Source organism: Protopterus annectens, chromosome 13.part0 (assembly GCF_019279795.1).
Source record: "Protopterus annectens isolate FY-2018-M chromosome 13.part0, PAN1.0, whole genome shotgun sequence".
In the NCBI taxonomy this organism is placed as follows: domain Eukaryota; kingdom Metazoa; phylum Chordata; order Ceratodontiformes; family Protopteridae; genus Protopterus; species Protopterus annectens.
In genome coordinates, this window is record NC_056747.1 from 19,539,185 (window position 1) to 19,557,513 (window position 18,329).

An 18,329-nucleotide genomic window follows, 5' to 3' on the forward strand; every position below is an offset into this window, starting at 1 on the left:
GTACCACATAAAGCCAAAAATATAATAGCACAGTCTGGAATTCTGCCTTGTACCTGGTTTTCAGTGTTTGGGGGGGGGGGGGGGGCATTACATAACTTGCCATCATTTTGCAAGTGAAACTGTCAAGAATACAAGCATAACGATTTGTCACTTCATCAGAAATCAAATTCATACACATTTCTCCAAGGAAACAATGTTTTGGGTCATGGATTTAGATACATCTCCATTCCTACAAATGTAGACTCATGAAGTGACAAATATTACATGAATGAAAAGGTGTGTATGTTGACCTTAAAAATCACATTTCACAGGAAATACACTTAGCAATACAGGAGACATCTTTTTACTTAAAATTAAACAAAAACTAATTCAATTTCATCTCTGACTCTGTAAGCAGCCATTGAGAATCTCACTGCATTAATCAATAATTAACTATGACAGAAAACAGACTGATGATACACCACAGATGATAAACCACAACATTATTAATCAAATACTACCAGTCAATTAAAAAGGAACATTTAAAGCGTTTTTTCTAAATTATCATAAGCCCAAACAATCCCAGATAGAATGCCTTACTGAATACTGTATCTTTAGCATTAACTTTACATTAAGAACCAGGAAAGGAGAGTCAAATTACATTGTTTGATAATCCACTATTATAACTTGCCTGATTAATGAAAACAAAGATACCATTCCAAACCTCACCTTTCTTTTTTTCAACTTTCTTCTCTGGCACCTTTATTGGCCTTCTAACCGGTTTTTCTGCCTTTGGTGGCCTGAATCAAAATTGAGATCAGTTAACTTTGCTAGCATTGCTCCTTCACAAACAAAACAGTTCAAAGATTCAACTCTCAAGCTGAATAAATGTCCTGTAGACAAATGAAAATAGAAGTACACAATGGGAAAGAATTTCTGTTATAACAGAGTACTCACACTGATTTACCGCAAAAAAAATCAAGTCTTGTGCTCAGGTTCTGGTGGGATTCCAGGTTGTGGTGAAGATAAAGCAGCAGTTTTCCACAAAAAAAAAAAAAAAAAAAATACAATTGCATTGTGAAGACTACACAGAAATAGATACTAAACATACTAGCTATTAAACCATAATGGTTGATACCGGTCAGGATATGCAGTGGGTAGATGGCTTTAAAAAAGTTTTTATTTACCAGGAAAGCACACTGGACAAAAGTCACTTTTCAGGAGTGCGCAGGATCACTATCTGGTTAAGTGACTTGTTGAAGATCACAGCTGGGGCAATCCGAGATGTAAGGAATCAAGTCTCTTCTGACTACAGAAGCAACTCATTTACAGTTCAGAGCCTTAATCCTCTCCACTAACTGCCAGCATAACAATGCTTAATGCCTTCAACTGCACTGGAAAAGGAAAGTTACATTTATTGTTCTTTAGCGTCAGTGCTCAGCATAGGACCTCACACCACCACCACCACCACCACCACCACCACCACCACCACCACAACCTGCCCAAACAGAAGCAACATCACTGCCATCAAGATTAAGGAGGCACATCAAGGCCCAAGAACTACCAAGCCCAATGGGCATTCAAAAATTAGGACAACTACTGCAACAAGGATATAAAGTTATATATTTAAAATATAACTGTAAATATCAGATAAATAGTCACGATAAACACTGACGTTCTTCATATATCAATCTAAAACAGACCCATCATCTGTAAGTTCAGGCTTGGGTTTGTATTTTCTTCCTCTTCTGTTTGTCATTTTTTTTTCCTTTAGAAATTGACATGCTGAATAACGTGCATGCCATGTTTACTGAAGCACATAGGTTCATAGGTACGTACTAGGTTAGCTTCCCTTCTTGGCCATTTTAAGTACATATTATAATGAGAATAACTGGGATCATATCATACATACTTTAAGGGAGGCCAATGCAAGGGATAAACCATTTAGGTGCTGCCTCTGTCCACTAGTAGTACGGGTAGACAGTCCTGGGGTAAATTTTCTGTTTCCCATCCACAGCGATCAGATGCATTTGAGTAAGGGCAGGGATGAACTTTATTATATGTGGATGGGTAAGTCTTTTCCACAGCAGTGGTACCTTCTGCAATACATACCTGTCCCTCCAAACTGTTCTGGTGATGTTACAGAACAGGTTTAGATCCCTAGGCAGTATTTTGAATTGCAGGAAGTCATCAGTAATAGGTTGGAGGATGTCTTGTACGCCAAACAAAGCTCATCTCTTAGCAGTCAACAAAATACCAAGTCCAGCAACAGGGTTTTGCTTTGCTCATATAGGAAATGTTTAGGCCATCTATCCCATCAGTAAATTATCATGGTGGGCATACCAGTTGTTGCATGTGTCTGGGCAGATACATGCCAAAGGAGGCATTATATTCAATGATTGGCCTAATGAGGGCTGAGTAAAGTGGGGCAAAGACTTCCCTAGATCTAGACACAATTCCTTTGTTTACAAGCTGTACAACAATAGACACATGTTGGTCAAAGGTTAGGTCACTGTCCCCATAAGTTCCCAAATCCCGGACAAACATTTTAGCTCTTAGCAGCATATTGTCAACATGTTAGATGATTTCAACAAGGATATGATAATGCATTTTTTGGCATTAAGTTTCAGACTAAGATTTTGTCAAAAGTCATTTATACGAGACAAACCTTCCTGCAGAATGGTCAAGTCATTTGGAGATTCAAGGACAGCTTCGACCTTGCTGTCATCTGCAAACTTAGTCAGAGCCCTTTGGTACTTCAGAAAGGTAGATGCCAAACAGTAGAGGTCCTAGCACATAATCCTGGGGGACTCCACCAGTAAATGGTCCCTTTGAGGAGGTAACTTCTCCTGTTCTGATTATCTGCTTTCTGTCAGCCAGCTGCCAATTTACTGCGTAACATAGAGGTTTATTCCCAGTTTCTTTAGCATTTCTATTACGGTACGCCCGAGTGGGACACTGAGTCAAAAGCTTTGGAAAGCTCAAGGTATGTGGTTGTGTACCACTTTGCCTTTATCGATTGCTTTGATGACCTTTTCAAAAAAATCCACTACACTGAGTAAGCATAACCTGCCCTTGATGAAACCAAACTGAGACGAAACCAGTGTTTGGAGGTTCCCTACGTCCTGACTGATTAATTCCATGATAAGTGGCTTTGTACATCAGTCTGGTGAAACATATAGGTATGCAACTGCCTGGGTCTGTGGAGGGTCATCCCTTATGCAGGGAAATGACTGCAGCTGTTTTCCATTCACTTGAACCGTGCTGTTAAGGTGCGACTAAATCATGCTTCATGCTATGAGATGCATTCAGAGATAGTGTCAAGACCCATCAATACAGTACTTTCTTTAGCTTTTGTTAGAACGTTTTGAACTTGGTTTTGTGTGACAGCTGAATGTAAGCCAGTTTCAGGTATACCTTGAAGGATATACAGAAGGAAGGGAGAGAGGGGTAAAGTTAGAGATAATTTATCAGCCAGTAGGTTCGCTGCATCTTCAGCCTCTCTGTAGGTAAGATCATTCAAAATCAGCTCACTACATTTGCCGCATTATGCTTTTGAGATTATGAACCTAATTTAAAAATGCCTTGTGACTTTCTTTAGCTTGCTTTGCTATTTTATCTTCATGCTCGACTTTGGTGGATTTCTATTAAGCTCCTGATTTGTTTATTTCAGTGACAAGGGCTCTAACATTCTGGGAAATACTCTTCTAACTTATGGTAAAAATTATTTTCTTTTTATGCATTTCTGAAGTTCGCCCTGCACTTGTTCCTACAGGGTAAACAGCTGCATAACTACCAACTGTTTACATGCCGGTATAGCGTGGTGGTGTACATTACTGTCATTCACTGGAGTTAAATGGGTTTGATGGGGATCTGAAGTTTGGCAATGCATCACTTAGGAGTAGATAGTTTGTCTTACTGAAATTTCTGAAGTTACCTTGGGTGGAAGGGATGTCTGGTTTCAGTTTTATTTTGAAAGTGACTGCTTTATGGTCAGACCTACCAAGTCATGAAGATACAAAAGGGATGGTGCAAGATCCTCCTAGTATAAGAGCAAGATCCAAGATGTTATTCCCCCTAATAGGTACTCTAATTGTTCCAGAGCATTTGTACTGACAAAGACCAAGAATCTGTGTGCTTGTGCACTAGTGGTGTTGTAAGGTTTCCGAGTCCATAGATGGATAGTTTATATCACCTAGGAAAACAGTTCTGGGCTTATTACTCAACAATTCTAGTTCCTGTAAATAGGCACTGTGGCTTTCTTTTGTCATAGGAGTAGTTCTATACCTAGCTTTTACATCATACGGGACCTTTCTGATGGTTATTTGGACATAAAGAAGCTCTAGTGAATCGTGCTGCTTTAACAGCCTGGATGTCAGTTTCTTCTGGATGAAGAATGAAACATCTTCACCTTTTTCACTCTCCTGTACAATAGCTGGTCTAAACATGTGAATGTGTTAAGGCTCTCTATTATTTTAAATCATGTCTCAAGTCACTACACAGCCATCAATGGCTTTCAGGGTGAGAAGGGCTTGGAGGGAGTGGAGTTTCTTGTTCAGGCTCCATGATCAGTAACACCTTCATATTTTCCTTTGTTTCAGGGCTTGTAGGGAGTGGAGTTTCTTGTTCAGGGTCCTAGCATAGATCAGTAACACCTTCATATTTTCCTTTGCTTGTTTCAGGGCTTGTAGGGTATGGAGTATCTTGTTCAGGCTCCTAGCATTGATCAGTAACCCCTTCATATTTTTCTTTGGTTGTTTCATGGCTTGTAGGGAGTGGAGTTTCTTGTTCAGGCTCCTAGCATCAATCAGCAACACATTCATATTTTCCTTTGTTTCAGGGCTTGTAGGGAGTGGAGTTTCTTGTTCAGACTCCTAGCATTGATCAGTAACCCCTTCATATTTTCCTTTGCTTGTTTCAGGGCTTGTAGGGAGGGGAGTTTCTTGTTCAGGCTCCAAGCATTGATCAGTAACACCTTCATATTTTCATTTGTTTGTTTCGGGGCTTGTAAGGAGTGAAGTTTTTTGTTCAGGCTCCTAGCATTGATCAGTAACACCTTCATATTTTCCTTTGCTTGTTTCGGAGCTTGTAGGGAGTGGAGTTTCTTGTTTAGATCCATAGCATCGATCAGTAACACCTTCATGTTTTTCTTTCCTTGTTTCAGGACTTGTAGGGAGTGGAGTTTCTTGTTCAGGCTCCTAGCATTGATCAGTAACACCTTCATATTTTCCTTTGCTTGTTTTCTTATGTTGGTAGGTTTATCAGGTTGGCATCTACTAAAAAAGGCATTACAGCAGTGAACAATATCTTTGCCAATCGAAACCCTAGAGGGGACAGATGTGGGCCATCCCTGGTGAAGCAGCATGGTGTGTTGATAATATCACCCCAGGCTAACACATACTGAACCACCTTTTCTATGACACTAAACTAATTAATGAAGTTAATTAATTTTTGCTCATATCATGGCATCAAGGTTGCAAAAGAAAGAAACCTGCTCAATGCGAGGCTCACACTGCCTTGGACACATAGTCTGAGAGCTCCATCATGTCTCTCCTCATATAGTCCAGGCATCACGTAGTCCAGGCAGTTATACCTGAAATCACTGACACCAGTATGAACAATAACAAAGTCATACTGGTACTTCTTGAAGGCCTGAAGTGCATGAGTGCTCTGACGGATGCTGGTACCAGACAAATAACTACCAGTCACTCTTTCCTTCCTCAGCCTAGTAAGAGGCACATCTGTTTCTCTTACAATGGAGTCATGTATCACCAGAATGTTTGGTTGGGTCAATGCCTGCCTTACAGGCTCAGCATTTGTGACTTTGGGACTTCTTGTGCTGTGTAAGGAAGTTGGAATTATATGCAGTGTGTGTTTTGTGCCGATGTTGTGTTTTTGAAGTTTAGGCAAGTTAATCTTTCAAACCTCAGCATATAATGAATTGTGTGTACTGTGATGGCCTTGGAGAGGTGTAATGTGTGAAGTACTGCTGACGATTTTGGTGTTTACTGTGTGTGAGATTTCTGCCTCAAAGGGCACTGTATATGTACAGCTCTCTCCACAGGGTCATGCTGTTTGAGTAATAGATAATCATCACGGCATGAGACAAGTCTTATACTGTTTAAAGATATGAGTAATAGATAACCATCACGGCATGAGACAATTCTTATACTGTTTAAAGATATGAGTAATAGATAACCATCACGGCATGAGACAATTCTTATACTGTTTAAAGATATGAGTAATAGATAACCATCACGGCATGAGACAATTCTTATACTGTTTAAAGATATGAGTAATAGATAATCATCACGGCATGAGACAATTCTTATACTGTTTAAAGATATGAGTAATAGATAACCATCATGGCATGAGACAATTCTTATACTGTTTAAAGATATGAGTAATAGATAATCATCACGGCATGAGACAATTCTTATACTGTTTAAAGATATGAGTAATAGATAACCATCACGGCATGAGACAATTCTTATACTGTTTAAAGATATGAGTAATAGATAATCATCACGGCATGAGACAATTCTTATACTGTTTAAAGATATGAGTAATAGATAACCATCACGGCATGAGACAATTCTTATACTGTTTAAAGATATGAGTAATAGATAATCATCACGGCATGAGACAATTCTTATACTGTTTAAAGATATGAGTAATAGATAATCATCACGGCATGAGACAATTCTTATACTGTTTAAAGATATGAGTAATAGATAACCATCACGGCATGAGACAATTCTTATACTGTTTAAAGATATGAGTAATAGATAACCATCACGGCATGAGACAATTCTTATACTGTTTAAAGATATGAGTAATAGATAACCATCACGGCATGAGACAAGTCTTATACTGTTTAAAGATATGAGTAATAGATAATCATCACGGCATGAGACAATTCTTATACTGTTTAAAGATATGAGTAATAGATAACCATCACGGCATGAGACAATTCTTATACTGTTTAAAGATACGCATCTCAACCAGACTAGTCAGAGAAGTTGTGCGGAAGTGCTAGTCCAAGATACCGACAGACATGACTCTGGAGTAAGAAACAGTCAACTAATTATAATTAAAAAAAACTCATTCACTAATTTGACACTAAAATCAGTGCAAACAGTATCAGTACACTCAATATTAGGCTATTTTATCAAAGGTCTTTTAGCCTGGTGAGTAGTTTAAGGGGAGACACTTTGCCAAATGCTACTTACTGCATTAATAATACATGCACTATTAGAACGTGTCCAACCCTGACCCTCTACTTTACTAACCGGTGAGAAAGCACACTGCCTGCAAATAAACAGTACTGCTTAAGGCAAAGCTAAAAGGATATGCAAATTATACAGCTGCCAAAACTGCAGCGATCAATGATGACAGCACTTGTGGAGAGAGACAAAAGATGATGATGCATTTGGTTACCAGGTTGACCGACTGGACATGCAGTCCCACTCAGGGTCACATATTAGTAAAATGGAAGCTGTGGGAGTCAAATACAGGACTACTGTCAACTACTATAAACCATGTGCCAAACAAGAAAGGTACATATGAGCCACAGGGACGAGGACACACTAAAATAAAGAGGTTTGCATTTATTATTCCTTGCAATGAACTGTGAGAATGTAAACTGCGGCACAGCAGTTACTGAAATGCTGTTTTATTCTTTAAAGGAGAATTACATGCAAAAATGAAAAAAAAATTTTTTTTTATGTTTTCATGATGTTTTACATTATCCAAACCTGTATGAAACATAAGCATTCATACATAATTTTCTTTTGTTTTTTTATTTAGCCGTGATTGCCGTCATGGGGGGAGACATTCTTCAAAGACTTTCTTTCCTTGGAAAAATAACTACCAGTGTTTGTCACAATTCAGACTACGAACTGTTTTTTTTTTTTTTTTTGCAAAAGAAAAGCATTGCTAACGCGATGCGATCAGGGAAACAGACCGTCAGTTTCCCTAACATGACAAAATGTCACTGAATGGACATGTATGCGGGCAGAGAAGATGGGGAAACAAGAGGAGATAGGGAGAATTAGGGGAGGTCGTGTGTGTGGACACTGTCCAGTTTCAGCTACAGCAAAAGGTGGCAAACTTAGAGAGCCCTCAGAAGCAGTGTCATTGAATGGGCTGCAATCAGTCTTGCAGATGTTCTTCCTACTGAAGCATTACACATTCTGTTAAAGCAGAGTACAGAGAGTCAACAAATCACTGAGACAAAACAGAGTTTTTACAAAGGTAGCAGTTTTAAGATGTTCTTCGTGTTTCACTGTTGCAGTCATTACATTTGGGTAATCTGCTGGCAGGTTGCCCTCATTCGGCCTGAATATCAAAGTCTTGGGTCCTGCGTCAGTTGCTGTCTCCTCTTCCATGACGTCAGGTCATCAGGGGTATAAAATATGCAGCCGATGCCATTTTCTTCAGCCTTTCTTGCCGCGCGGTGCCAGAAGCAGAAGCAGTTTGCAAGTGCCGGTCGGCCGACTCCTGAAATTTTCGCATTCGAGTTTCAGAACAAAAGTCTTCAACTAAAAGCTAAGTACCCCGTTGGGGAAACATTTTCTTGTTCCTTACCGATGTCAGTAAAAGTTAATAATTGCATTACTTGTGGGAAGCAAATACCTCATAAGGATTTCCATTTGTACTGTATTCCTTGCCTAGGCCCAGATCATAATGTGCCTTGCTGTCGGTTTTGTGCTAGATTTAAACCAACGCACTATTAAGCGTTGGTATATCTTTGCTTCAAAATATTTTTGAAACTGATTTAATTACCCTAAAATGTCGTTGGATAGCAAGCCGACTACCGGAATTCACAAAAAGTGCAAAGAAATGGACAGAGACCGACCGTCAAGGTCCAAAACCGACAACGAAGCTCCTCCTAAGCCAGTCGCCGGTTAGCCGGTACTCAGTGAGACGCTTTCGCAACCCGATACCCGCTACTTTCGAGTCGCAGGCCTCTACCGAGACCCATGTGCAGTCCGGCATGCTGTGAGATTCTCAGAGTACTGTACCCGCGGACTGCTCTCCCTCAGATGAGTCCAGAGCCGCTGAGCAGGTACCAGCTTCTAAGGGTGTTTTCAGGCCTCAACATTTCTATATAAAACCGACGCCAGCTTCAAAAACAAAGATAAAAGCAACTTATAATGCTAAATAAATGATGCATGAGCCACGTGCTCACGCCTTTAAGCCTAAAAAACAGATGATCAAAATGGTTGAGGACTTAACTACCTTGATCGGGGGCTCCCCAACCCCCCCCCCCCCGATAAGAGGCCTAGGCAAGACACTGATTATGAATCTTCAGATCAGGTTTCTATTTTTTCTGATTCCTCTTCTAATGGAATTTTCTACACCACCCTATGAGGATTCAGATGCAGAGGAATCCATCCCATCTGCATCTCCTCCTGAAAATTATTCTTTTGGAGAAACCTTGCATACTTTAAGGGAACATTTTCATTGGGAGAGTCAGGATTTCTCTGAATCAAAAAAGAGGCTTAGGGATTTCCTCCTTCTTCCTCAGCATAGGCCTTTGGCTATACCTCCTGTATTAGACATGGTTGATGATGTGTTTTCGGAATCAAGCATGGCTCCTGATTCCCTACCTCCGGCTCCTAGTAAGCCAGACTGACATTACATGGTTCCTGACTCCCACAAATTTTTATTCAAAAATCCTGCTGCTGACCCTGAAACTATCTCACAGGGTCCCAAAGGTGTAAAGGCCTCAACAGCTAAGAATCCTACCCCCTCTGACAGAGATTCCAGGGCACTGGATAGATGGGGAAAGAAGGTTTATACGTCTGCAACCTTGGCAATTAGGGTCTTAAACTGCCAGTTTCACATGCTTAAATATCAACAGCATTTTATGGGATTATTGAAACCGAAAATGATGTCGATTTCTGAATGTCTGGAAAATATAGAATTACAGGAATTATTGCATGCAGCAGAACAGGCTGGGAAGCATACTTTGCAATGTGGTTTTGATTCCTTGGAGGCCTCTTGCAGGGCCGCAGTTACTGGATCTGTGATTAGAAGGCATGCCTGGCTCAAGGAGCAAAATCTGCCTGATCATGTTAAAGCTAAATTGTTGGATGCTGCACCTTTACAGCATGATACTCTATTTGGTAATAAGGCAGAAGAGGTTTTAAAGAAAATGGAAGACAAAGTTAAATCTATGCAAACGGTAAAAGATTTCTTACAAGTGCAGCCATCCAGATTCAAGTAGACACTGGCCTACAAAAAACTGGTCCTTTCCTGTGTCTGACAGAGCCTCATGGGGCAAATCCAGGCGCTCAAAAAGCTCTAGATACCAATCACAGGGTTCTTACAGGTCAAAGCAATGGGGTGCCTCTACCTCCAAATCTGGAGGAAACAAAGCACAACACTACAGTAAACAGTCTCAATGACTTCCCTCTACCATCACCAAGCACTTATCTTTTGACAGCCCCCTTGGGGGGGAAATTAGCACTTCATGCTCAAAATTGGCCAGGATAAGTGGGTATTAAACATAGTATTCCAGGGATACAGATTTCATTCCCATACCTTGCCAATTCCAAACGGTTGGCCAGATCTGCCACAAAATCAATGGGCAGAGGCACAGAAATAAGTTACGTCCCTCATGGATATGGGGACTATTCAACCAGTACCAGAACAGGAAAAAGAGCAAGGGTTTTATTCAAGACTGTTCCTGGCACCCAGAAAAGACAATGCCTGGCGCCCAATACCGGATTTATCAATTTTGAACACATTCTTGGCCATCTCAAGATTCAAAATGCTGACTTTGCAACAGCTTCTGCCCATGCTGGGCAAGAACACTTGGTTAGTGACTACAGACTTAAGAGAGGCATACCTGCATATCCCAATAAGGGAATCATGCAGAAGATACCTCCGCTTCAAGGCTGGTTTTATGCATTACCAATTCTGTGCTCTGCCCTTTGGCTTATCTACTGTGCCCAGGGTCTTTACAAAGTGCCTGGCACCAGTAATTGCATTTTGCAGACAAAGAAGCATACAAATCTATCCTTACTTGGACGACTGCCTCATTCAAGCAGAAAACAAGGACATTCTTCTTCAACATCTGGCGTTTGTAAAAAGGCTTCTAACATGCCTAGGGTACACAATAAACGAAAAGAAATCACAACTGGTACCCTCTCAAAAGATCACATTCCTGGGTGCAAGCTGGAATACAGCTGTCCAGATGGCTTACCTTACGCCAGACAAGCAAAGGCAAAGTGCAGTTGTGTACCCTTAGCATAAATGTAGATGTTTGAGTGTATTCAGTGTTGCAGTCATTACATTTGGGTTATCCTGCTGGCAGGTTGCCCTCAGTCGGCCTGAATTCCAAAGTCTTGGGTCCTGCGTCGGTTGCTGTCGGCTCTTCCCTGATGTCAGGTCGTCAGGGGTATAAAAGATGCAGCCAACGCCATTTTATTCAGTTTTTCTTGCCCCAGATGTCAGGTGCCCCCCAAAAGGGTAGGCTAAAATTATGTAAATAAAACACACATGCACCAAAATAAGCTTTACCTTCATCTATAAGCAAATACACCACCTAGGTTGTACAGATTAGAGAAGTAAAGATAAGTTCCAACAAAAAATAAGGGGGATGGCGGGTGGGTAACCTGGACTGCAACAGTGAATACACTCAAACATCTACATTAATGGTAAGTGTACACAACTGTACTATGTTCTTCATGTTTCGCTGTTGCAGTCATTATATTTGGGTTGAGTCCCAAAGCTATGGTTGGTGGGGTGGAGCTAAACAACATTAGGAGCAGCTATGAGACCCTGCAGAACTGCAGTGGCAAAGCCTGCCCTGGATTTAGAGTAAAGAGGCAGATTGTAATGTTTTGTAAAGGTATGCACTGAACTCAAAGTAGCAGCCTCTAAAATGTCTTTGGTTGGTACTCCCCTGAGAAAAGCTGCAGAAGTGGCTGCAGCTCCGGTTGAATGTGGCCTAATGCCCTTAGGTACTGGTTTGCCATGCTGTGAGTAGCAAAACTGAATGCAGTGACCTATCCATTTGGAAATAGTCTGCTTGGAGATGGCCTTTCATTGTGATGCTGTGGCATATGCCACTAGTAATTGTTCTGTCTTTCTGAAAACCTCAGTTTTGTCCAGGTAGAATCTAAGTTGTCTGTGTACGTCCAAACAGTGCAGAATTCTCTCCCCCTTGTTCTGTGGATGTGGATAAAAAGGTTGGCAAATGAATAGTTTGGTTAAGGGCTACACTGGATACTACCTTAGGCATAAATGTAGGGTTTGTCCTCTGAGAGACCCTGTCTGGATAAGAAATGATAAAGGGGTCCACAGCCATGAGAGCCTGTAGCTCTGAAACTCGTCTTGCAGAAGTTATTGCTAGGAGCAGAGCTGTTTTCCAAGATAAGAACTTTATATCCGCAGTAGCAGCTGGCTCAAAAGGAGGTAAGGTGAGTTTTTCCAAGACATAATTGAGGTCCCATGCCGGTATTAGCGTTCTCCTTGGAGGCCTTAAGTTTTTGGCTCCTCTGAGGTACTGCCTTAATAAAGGATGAGGAAAGAGTGGTGGCTCTGTATTGTAATGAGCTGAAATGGCAGAGGCATGGATTTTAATTGATGAAAAAGACAGGCCTTTGTCCAGCATCTCAGTTAAGTATTGCAAAATCTGAGGAATATTTGGGACAGCTGTATCAGTTCCTTGAGTTTGGTTCCAAGCACAAAATCTCTTCCATTTCCCAGCATAGGATTTTCCAGTACTAGGCCTTCTGGCTTCTAAAATGACATCCATCACAGCTTTACTGAGAGGCGTGGTTTGTATGGCTACATTATCCGCCATGCTGCCAGGTTTAGGGTCCTGAGTTGGCTGTGCAGAATCTGATTGTTTTGCTGGGACAGTAGATGAGGTATTTGAGGTAAGGTCCAGGCTGGGCATTGGGACAAGTTTCTTAAGATCAGATACCAGTACTGGCATGGCCAGTCTGGGGCAATCAATCATTTTCGGTTTCTCCTGCCTGACCTTTAGGAGCACCTTGGGGAGGACAGGCAGTGGAGGAAAGGCATATACTGACAGGTTTGTCCAGTTGAAAGATAAGGCATCCACTTTCCAAGCTTGTCTGTGATAAGTCATTATGCAGAATCTTTTTAGTTGATTGTTTTGAGGGGAGGCAAATAGATCTATGTCCGGGCTTTCCCATTTCTTTGTTATCATGCTGAAGACTTGTGGATCCAGGTGCCACTCGTGGGGATCCATGAGATTTCTGCTTAGTTCGTCTGCCAGAGTATTTTCCTTTTCTGGCAGGAATTGTGCCTGCAGATGAACTTGGTAAGTCAATGCTGTGTCCCATAAAGCCATGGCTTGTCTGCACAGGGGATAAGAATGAGTGCCCCCCTGCTTGTTGATGAACCACATGACCATGGTGTTGTCTGTCTTTATCAGTAGATGTCCCGGATGAAGTAGGTCCTTGAAGGCTGTCAGGGCATTTTGAACAGCTAGCATCTCTTTTTGATTGATATGTAGATGCTTTTGGTTTGTGGACCAGGTGCCCTGAATGCCTCTTCCTGCCATGTGTGCCCCCCCAGGCATAATCTGAAGCATCTGTCGTTAGGCTCTGCCTGGCTGGGGGTATTGAGAATGGCTGTCCCTTGTTTTGGTGACAAGCCTTTGTCCACCATCGAAACTCCTGTTGCAGGCAGGGAATTAGAGTAATCACTGTTTCCAGACTGTGGCAATGTTGTGTCCAGACACTTTTTAGGTACCATTGAATTTTCCTCATATGCAGTCTTGCATATGGAATTAATAAGATGCAGGATGCCATTAAGCCCAAAGCCTGCAGAATTTGTCTTGCAGATAACTGGGCCTTTGTTGCCATATCCTTGAAATAGGTAGTCAGTTGCCTTGTTTGTCTGGAGTGAGATAAGCCATCTGGGCAGTTGTATTTAAGCTTGCACCCAGGAATATTTTCTCTTGAGAGGGTACTAGTTTTGATTTCTTTTTGTTGATTGTGTACCCTAGGCATGTTAAAAGTCTTATCACAAACATCAGATACTGTAGTAGCATGTCCTTGTTCTCTGCTTCTATGAGGCAGTCGTCCAAGTAAGGATATATTTGTATTCTTCTTTGTCTGCAGTAAGCAATTACTGGTGCCAGGCACTTTGTGAAGACCCTGGGCGCAGTAGATAGGCCAAAGGGCAGTGCAGAGAATTGGTAATGCTTTGAGCCAGCCTTGAATCTGAGGTATCGTCTGCATGATTTTCTGATTGGGACATGCAGGTATGCCTCTTTTAGGTCTAAAGTCACAAGTCAAGCCTTGCTGCCCAGCATGGGCAGAAGCTGCTGTAAGGTCAACATCTTGAATTTTGGTATATCCAGGAAAGTGTTTAGAATAGACAGGTCCAGTATTGGTCTCCATGCTTTGTCCTTTCTGGTTACCAAGAACAGTCTTCAGTAAAATCCTTGTCCCTGCTCTTGCTGTGGCACTTGATGAATAGCCTTCATGTCCATGAGAGCTGCGACTTGTTTTTGAGCCTCTGCCCATTGATTTTTTGGCAGGTCTGGCCAACCGGTTCCCCTTGGCAGGGTATGGAAATGAAACTTGTAACCTTGTGACACTATGTCTAGAACCCATTTGTCCTGGGTTATAATGTGCCAATTTTGAGAAAAAAGTGCTAGTTTTCCCCCTAAGGTTGCTGCCAGAAGATACGTGCTTGCTGCAGGCAGGGGGAAGTCATTGGGACCATTTCCTATATGATTGTGCTTTGTGTTCTCCACCTTCGGAGGTAGAAGCATTCCACAGCTTAGACCTGTAGCATCCTTGCGGCTGTGATCTGCCTCTAGGGCGTCTGGATCTGCCCCTTTGAGGTCTGTCTGACACTGGAAAGGACCAATTCTTTGTAGGCCAGTGTCTGCTAAATCTAGGTGGCTGTACCTGTAAGAAATCCTTCACCGTTTGCATAGATTTAGCTTTGTCCTCCATTTTCTTTAACACCTCTTCTGCCTTAACACCAAACAAGGTATCATGTCGTAAAGGAGCATCTAATAATTTTGCTTTAACATGGTCAGGCAGATTTTGTTCTTTTAACCAAGCATGCCTCCTAATGACAGAACCCGTAACAGCGACCCTGCAGGAGGCCTCCAGAGAATCAAACCCACATTGCAAAGTATGCTTTCCAACTTGTTCAGCTGCATACAATAAATCCTGCATTTCTTTGTTTTCTGCACATTCATAATTTGCCATAATTTTCTGTTTAAGCAGTGTCATGACATATTGCTGATATTTGAGCAAATGAAACATGCAATTTAAGGCCCTTATAGCCAAAGTAGCAGATGTATAAATCTTTTTTCCCCATTTATCCAGCGCCCTGGAATCTCTGTCAGAGGGGGTAGGGTTTTTTGCAATAGAAGCCTTGACCCCTTTTGGACCCTGAGAAATAGTTTCTGGGTCTGCAGTAGGGTTTTTGAAAAGGAATTTATGAGAGTCAGGGACCCTGTAGTATCTGTCCGGCTTAACAGGAGCTGGAGGTAGAGAGTCAGGGGTCAGACTAGACTCCGAGAACACATCATCTACAATGTCCAACATAGGCAGAATAGCTAGAGGCCTGTGTTGAGGTAGTAAAAGGAAGTCTCTGAGCCTTTTCTTAAATTCTGAAAAATCTTGGCTCTCCCAGTGGAAGTGCTCCCTCATGGTATGCAAGGTTTCCGCAAAAGAGTAGTCCTCAGGAGGAGAAGCTGAAGGAATTGATTCTTCAGCATCAGAATCCTCATAGGGAGGAAGAGAATATTCCTGATCAGAAGAGGGATCAGAAGAAATGGAAACCTGATTTGAAGATTCATAGTCTGTCTCTTGCCTAGGCCTCTTAATTACCTTATCAAGGTAATTAAGTCTTCGGCCATTTTGTGCATCTGTTTTTTGGGCATGGAGGCCTGTCCCTGTGGCTGGAGAACTTGTTTCTTTGCCTTTAAAGGTGTTTTAGTCTTTGAAGTCGGTTTAATATACAATTGTTTAGGTATGAATACACCCTCAGAAGCCGATGCCTGCTCAGCGGCTCCAGACCCATCTGAGGGAATAATCTCCAAGGCTCCAATACCTTGAGTTTCCAGTGGCCTGGCCGACTCCACATGGGAGTCGGTAGCGGCCTGCGACTCTAAAGTAGCAGGTGTCAGGGGCTGCGAAAGCGCCTCACTGAGAACCGGCGACTTGCTTAGGAGAAGCTTCGTCGTCGCTTTTGGACCTCGGTTGCCTGTCTTGTTCTTTGCGTTTTTTTGTGAACTCCGGTAGTCGGATGGCTATCAGACGACATTGTATAATTAAATCTTTGCCCAAAATAGCTTAATGCAAAATCGTTCCGACGCTTAATAGTGTGTTGGTTAAATCTAGCACAAAACCGACAACTAGCAACGTCGTGGTCAGGGCCTAGGCAAGGAATACAGTAAGAATGAAGTCCTTATGAGGTATTTGCTTCCCACAAGAAATACAATTATTAACTTTTTCTGAAATCGGTCTGAAGCAAGAAAAAAGTTTCCCCAATGGGGTACTTAGCTTTTAATGAAGACTTCGGGTCTGAAACTCGAACATGAAAATCTCAGGAGTTGGCCGAATGGCACTTGCGAACTGCTTCTGCTTCAGGCACCGCACGGCAAGAAAGACTGAATAAAATGGCGTCGGCTGCATCTTTTATATCCCTGACGACCTGACGTCAGGGAAGAGGTGACAGCAACCGATGCAGGACCCAAGACTTTGGAATTCAGGCCGACTGAGGGCAACCTGCCAGCAGGATAACCCAAATGTAATGACTGCAACAGTGAAACACGAAGAACATCTGACTATTTACTTCAAACAGATGACAACAAAAACCCAGTTATCTGCAAGGCAAATTCTGCAGGCTTTGGGGTTCATGACATCCTGCATTCTACTAATTCCATACGCAAGACTGCATATGAGGAAACTACAGTGGTATCTAAAAAGTTTATGGAGTCAACATTGTCACAGTCTGGAAACAATGATTCCTCTCATTCCCTGCCTACAACAGGAGTTTCTTTGGTGGGCAGAGACATGTCACCAGAACATGGGATGGTCTTTCACTCTACCTCCTGCCACCCAAACCCTATCTAAAGATGCAGCAGACTATGCTTGAGGGGACCACCTAGCGGGGAGATGAATTCAGGGCATATGGAGCCCAAAACAAATGCATCTGCATATCAACCAGAAAGAGATGTCAGCTGTTCAGAAAGCCCTGACAGCCTTCAAGGACTTACTTCATCCAGGACAACTACTAATAAAGACGGACAACACCACGGTTATGTGGTACATAAACAAGCAGGGGGGTACACATATTCCTACCCCCTTTGCAGATAGCCATGGCATTGTGGGACACAGCCTTGACTTACCAAGTACATCTTCAAGCTCAATTCCTGCCAGGAAAACAAAAATACTCTGGCAGACGACCTAAGCAGAAATCTTATGAACCCTCACGAGTGAAAACTGGATCCACAAGTCTTCAGCATAATAACAGAGAAATGGGGAGTCCAGACCTAGATCTATTTACCTCTCCACAAAATTATCAACTGGACAAATTCTGCACAAGGACTTATCACAGACAAGCATGGAAAGTGGATGCCCTATCCTTCAGTTGGAAAAACCTATCAGTCTACACCTTTCCACCTCTGCCTCTTCTTCCCAAGGTCTTACTAAAGGTCAGACAGGAAAAACCAAAAATGATCCCAATTGTCCCAGACTGGCCTCGCCAGCACTGGTACCCAATTCTAAGGAATATGTCTCAACTCCCTCCTTGGTACTTGCCTCAAATACCTCATCTACTGTCTCAGCAGAGCAATCAAATTCTGCACACTCAGCTCCAAACTCTGAACCTGGCGGCATGGCTAATCATGTAATTATTCAAACAAAACCTCTCAGTAAATCTGTGAGGGATGTCATTTTGGAAGGCAGAAGGCCTAGTACTAGAAAATCTTATGCTGATAAATGGAAGAGATTCTGTGCTTGGAACCAAGCACAAGGAACGGACACAGCAAAACCAAATATTCCTCAGATTTTACAATACTTGACTGAGATGCTTGACAAGGGCCTATCTTTTTCATTATTAAAAATCCATGCATCTGCCATCTCGGCTCATTAAAACACAGAGCTTCCCATCTTTTCTCATCCTCTGCTAAAACAGTAGCTTAGAGGGGCCAAAAATTTAAGGCCTCCCAGAAGATCACCAACTCCTGCATGGGACCTCAATTTTGTGTTGGAAAAACTCACCCTGGCTCCATTTGAACCAGCAGCTACTGTGGATATAAAGTTTTTATCTTGGAAAACAGCTTTCCTTCTGGCAATCACTTCAGCAAGAAGGGTTTTATTACTACAGGC

The 18,329-nt window shown here is 42.0% G+C and overlaps 1 protein-coding gene across 1 annotated transcript in view; it reads right to left on the reverse strand.

Moving 5' to 3' along the window:
- HDGFL2 (HDGF like 2) overlaps positions 1–18,329 on the reverse strand; it is a 2,035,019-nt gene that overhangs the window by 1,020,642 nt on the left and 996,048 nt on the right. Inside the window, exon 11 of the mRNA XM_044090590.1 lies at positions 709–779. Coding sequence (XP_043946525.1) covers positions 709–779 — 71 coding nt within the window. The remainder of the gene's footprint in view (positions 1–708; positions 780–18,329) is intronic.